The 5,000-nt window shown below is 47.9% G+C and overlaps 1 protein-coding gene across 4 annotated transcripts in view; it reads left to right on the top strand.

Annotated features, from left to right (window-relative positions):
* Positions 1 to 5,000, top strand: part of LOC147255279 (protein NDRG3-like) — a 30,996-nt gene that overhangs the window by 14,871 nt on the left and 11,125 nt on the right. For all 4 annotated transcript variants that reach the window (XM_086212885.1, XM_086212883.1, XM_086212882.1 and 1 more), the window contains 8 exons: positions 259 to 321; positions 484 to 544; positions 812 to 898; positions 2,260 to 2,316; positions 2,423 to 2,526; positions 4,473 to 4,538; positions 4,625 to 4,676; positions 4,801 to 4,848. In XM_086212885.1, the coding sequence (XP_086069011.1) occupies positions 259 to 321; positions 484 to 544; positions 812 to 898; positions 2,260 to 2,316; positions 2,423 to 2,526; positions 4,473 to 4,538; positions 4,625 to 4,676; positions 4,801 to 4,848 (538 nt within the window). The remainder of the gene's footprint in view (positions 1 to 258; positions 322 to 483; positions 545 to 811; positions 899 to 2,259; positions 2,317 to 2,422; positions 2,527 to 4,472; positions 4,539 to 4,624; positions 4,677 to 4,800; positions 4,849 to 5,000) is intronic.

Genomic DNA, 5,000 nt, shown 5'->3' with positions numbered 1-5,000 from the left:
GAACCAGTGGGAAGGTGAGCACAGGTCCCAGTGGTTCAGTGCTGAACACCAGTAAAAATATTCATGCACTTTCATTTGAGGACAACTCTCAGACACCCAATGAATCTCCAATGTGGCTTGGGTTCACACTACTACAAATATACAGTGTGACACATCTATATATTTGTAGTTGAAAAGAGTGAGCGTGTGTGTGTGTGTGTGTGTGTGTGTGTGTGTGCGCGCGCGAGTGCGCATGTGGGTGTGCGTGCGTGGGTGTAGGTACCAGTACCCCACCATGGATGAGTTAGCTGTTATGCTGCCTTCAGTCCTGACACAGCTAAAGTGAGTCTGCCAGGTTATGAGTTTTGTAGTTGCACCTTCACACAGACAAGTGGTTTCCCTACATCTGTGTGTGTGTGTGTGTGTGTGTGTGTGTGTGTGTGTGTGTGTGTGTGTGTGTGTGTGTGTGTGTGTGTGTGTGTGTGTGTGTGTGTGTGTTAACAGGGTGAAGAGTGTGATTGGTATCGGGGTCGGGGCAGGGGCCTACATCCTCACCAAACTTGCAGTGAGTAAATCTCAGGATTTATGGACCAGCTGTAGCCTGAACCAGGTGGTGCCAATGTGGCTCCTCTCTTGTAGCACCACTCTGACCCTCAAGAGGCAACAGTGAGTCACCTTGCCTGCTTCTACAGGAGCAGTTGACCACCCCTGTGCTCTGCTTAGATACTACCCTGCTAGCTGGGAGTGCTGGCTGGTTCATGTTATAAACTGGAGGAAAGCTTCCTGAGCTCAGTTCACTATGATGATGATGCTGTCATGACTTGTGTTGCAGTTGAATGAGCCCACTCTGGTGGAGGGGTTAGTTCTGATCAATGTTGATCCCTGTGCCAAGGGCTGGATGGACTGGGCTGCTTCCAAGGTTACCCACAGATGCACGCACACGCGCGCACACACACACACACACACACACACACACACACCCTTGAACTTATGTACTTGTATCTTTGTGAGGACTTACATTGGCGTAACCCATTCCCCAGCCCCTCACTCTCACCCTAACTATCTCAACTGACTGCCTCATTCTAACCCTAACTCCTAACCAAAACCTGACCCTAACCGTGACCCTAACCCTAACCAAAACCTGACCCTAACCGTGACCCTAACTCCTAACCAAAACCTGACCCTAACCGTGACCCTAACCCTAACCAAAACCTGACCCTAACCGTGACCCTAACTCCTAACCAAAACCTGACCCTAACCGTGACCCTAACCCTAACCAAAACCTGACCCTAACCGTGACCCTAACTCCTAACCAAAACCTGACCCTAACCGTGACCCTAACCCTAACCAAAACCTGACCCTAACCGTGACCCTAACTCCTAACCAAAACCTGACCCTAACCGTGACCCTAACCCTAACCAAAACCTGACACTAACCTTGACCCTAAACCTAACATGAACCTGATTCTGATCTTGACCCTAAAACCAAGTCTTGACTTTCAAACGGCTCTTTGAAAATGTGAGGACCTGCTAAAATGTCCTCAATCTGTAGCAAGGTTAAATATGTATTGTAGTCCTCACTATGTAGCAAGTACAAGAACACACACACACACACACACACACACACACACACACACACACACACAGATACTTCAGGTACATCTTTGTCTGTTAATTGTTTACACACTAAAACATTACCAGCCAGGTTCAGAAATACCAGAATTGTCCTTCAAGTTTTTCACTATGATTTTGGACTATGATATTAATATTGTTCATGACCAAAATAAAATTCCAAAATCCACCTGCTTTTGAGAATGTTCTTGTATGATATGGTGAAGCAGAGTTTCTGGCAATGAAAGAAACCTGGAGGAGGTGAAGAAGCTCCAGCAGTAGTAAACCCAGCAACTGTATTGGACTGACACCTGGCGGCTTATGGCCTCAACAGGGTCAAGAAACCAGTACACACGTCATCCACGTAGACAGGTATTCAGTTAAAAAGATTAAAAATACATAGATTCAACATATCATCGGCATCCACATAAATGTCTGCCAATAGATCACCTGTAAAGGTGAGTAAGTTTGAAAGTCTCATGACTGTGAACCAATAAGACGCTGGCAGGTCGCTGGGGGCGTGTCCAGCAGTAATTGTTGTGGCTAGAGCTTCTTCACCTCCTCTAGTCTAACAGTCCTGACATTATTCGAACAGCCCAGTGAGCAGAGCTGACCTAACAGTGTCTCAGTCATGTGACCCGGATCCCAGTTAATGAAGGGTTTTCTGCAGCTGAGCGGCTGGACCAGCAACCTGGCGGACACCATCATGGGACACCACTTCAGCTCCGTATGGACACACCCTGACACTCTGCATGGCTTCTTAAAGTGCTGACCAACCCAGCTGAACTGGTGTGTGTGTGTGTGTGTGTGTGTGTGTGTGTGTGTTCGTGTAGGATGAGTTAACAGAAAATAAGGAGATCGTCCAGACGTACAGACTCCACATCTCTCAGGACGTTCCACAGGACAACTTGGCTATGTTCTACAGCAGCTACAACAGGTGAAGAACCTGAGAACGTGTAACACGTTTGTTCTCATCATTGTTGTTGGGAACCATGAGAGTTCTCATGAACTGATCTGGTTGGGATCCCATAAATCAAAGCAGAACTGGGCCACAGAAATGTTCCCTTCACTGTGACGATGATGGGACTTGTTCTGGTTCTGGTTCGGGTTCTGATATCGTGTGGAATGATGAAACGGCTTTGTTGTGGTCACTCTCTTTCGTGTGTGTCTTCAGCTTATTGTTTGAGATATCTGAACGTGAAGTGGAACAACTTTGGTCCCCACCGACTTTCGCCACTGCCTGTTCTTCTCTGTCACAGCCCAGTACTAGCGGTTAGCCTAGCCACTGTGTTTGTAAACAAAGCAGAGAGCTTACACTACTTCCTGTGCGGCATCTCACAGTGGCCTAACAGCTCACAGCCTCGTCTCTAAACATGAGTGTCCATGTTTTCTGTCTCATTCTGGTAAATGTGATCACTCAGAACTAACTACCTGCAGAGAATTTTTCCTGATGAGCCACAAACGTCCACTGGGAGTCAAGAATGAGCTCAAAATGTTTTGCTGTTCAGATGTCAAGGTCACTGGGTCATTGCTCCATTGTGAGATAAAATTATAGCTACATTTATCACTTTCTGGCCCAGAAGCCCAAGATCCAACTGAAGTCCTTTTCACACTGAAAAACGCGTGTCAGCGCAAGTTTTTGGACCCGCGTTTGCTCTGCCCAGACGTACAGTCTCATCAGGGCCCATTCAAGCTTCCAGAAGACCCGGGTCTGAACTCCCGCTGTGAGGCTGCGTGCCTGCGTGCCTGCATGCCTGCATGCCTGTGTTTTTCTCTCTCATACGTCATCGCGCTGACGTCATCCTTTCCCATAAACGTGTCGGAACACTGAGAGGGAAACAAACAACAACGTGGACGTTGTCGAGTCGAACGTTAGCGTTGTCGTTGTGTGCATTGCAACATTGTCTCTTTTGCAAAGCAGACAAACTCGGCACAGATTGGAAAATGTCTGAGCACCACTGCAGCGAAGGAGGATGGAGTTGTTGGCTTGTCTGGAAGGGAGCTGAAGAAGCTACAGGTGAAGCCTGACAGGCGGCACAGAGACAAAATCAGGATGTGACAGGAAGGTCGCGTGAAACCTGAGACGACGTGGGTTGCCTTTTTCACGCTGCAGGCGAGCCGAGCCGCTAAAATCCTGGGTCGCTTAGCGAGTCGGTCGATGTGGGTCGAAATGACGAGTCGACCCTTTCTGAGTGCTGACAAAACAGGGGTATAAGAGCATTATTCTCCACTTTTAGAACCTTAGGTACAAAGCAAATGCACTTCGAGTCCAATGCTCTTTCCTGCTGCTGACCCACTCACTCACAGGAAGAGCTGAGGAACCACACAAGCCTCCTTTCCTAATGCCGCATTCCCTCACACGCTCCTCTGTGTCTGCAGTCATTCTCTTCATCACCTCCTCCATCTTCAATGGGTTTGTGAAGCTCCTTCTTCCATTTATGTTTGGCCATTCATAGCCTGGAGAGCAATGGAATATTTGAACTTTTGCAGAGACTGTGGACAGTGTGCTAGCAAAAACAGGCTACGAACAGGAATGAGCTGGGACTGAGCTAACAGGCCAATGCTACCTCTGCAGGTAACTGTAAAGCAGTTCATGTGGAAATAAGCCTTGTTGGCCTCCTTTTCTCATTTCTGTCCCCCTGTGGTGGCAACTCCCTATATTGTATGACATAAAAGACATGAGACATTCATGTTGAGACAAAGGGCAAGACAATAATACATGTCAGGAAGAGAGGAAGTCCAGTACTTTACATCCTCATGTCCAGGAGCAGGAAGAACCAAGTAACCACAGCTACTGTTGCTGGAACTTGACCTCTGTGTGTGTGTGTGTGTGTGTGTGTGTGTGTGTGTGTGTGTGTGTGTGTGTGTGTGTGTGTGTGTTAGTCGTGCTGAGTTGCAGATGGAACGGCCAGTTCCTGGGCTGACTGAAAACACAGTGACAACAGTCAGGTACAAACTCATTTTTTCTTCATTCTTTTTTTTATTCTGATCTACACTGACATATCCTGATGTGTGTGTGTGTGTGTGTGGGTCAGGTGTCCTGCTCTGCTGGTGGTTGGGGACACATCACCTTCTGTTGATGCCGTGGTGAGTGTCTGTCATGTTCCCAGGACAACAGACAATCTGTGACATCATTTTAACTGTGTGCGTGTGTGTGTGTGTGTGTGTGTGTGTGTGTGTGTGTGTGTGCGCGCGCGTGCGTGCACTGCAGGTAGAGTGTAACTCCAGGATGAACCCCACTAAGACCACCCTGCTGAAGGTACCAGTCTTCCCCAGTTTAGATTTTGTTACCACATCAGCCGTCACAAACAGAGTGTCTTTAGTGGTTCTGGTATTGCAGTGGTTGTCTTTCGGACTGAAGAAGTGACAGAGGACCAATAAGACTCTGTGGGTCCTCTGAGCCTCAGTGGA

This window comes from Aulostomus chinensis, chromosome 9, assembly GCF_037954235.1.
Source record: "Aulostomus chinensis isolate RoL2024-O1b breed Wild chromosome 9, RoL_Achi_v1.0, whole genome shotgun sequence".
Lineage (NCBI taxonomy): Eukaryota > Metazoa > Chordata > Actinopteri > Syngnathiformes > Aulostomidae > Aulostomus > Aulostomus chinensis.
This window is presented reverse-complemented; position numbering and strand designations above follow the sequence as displayed.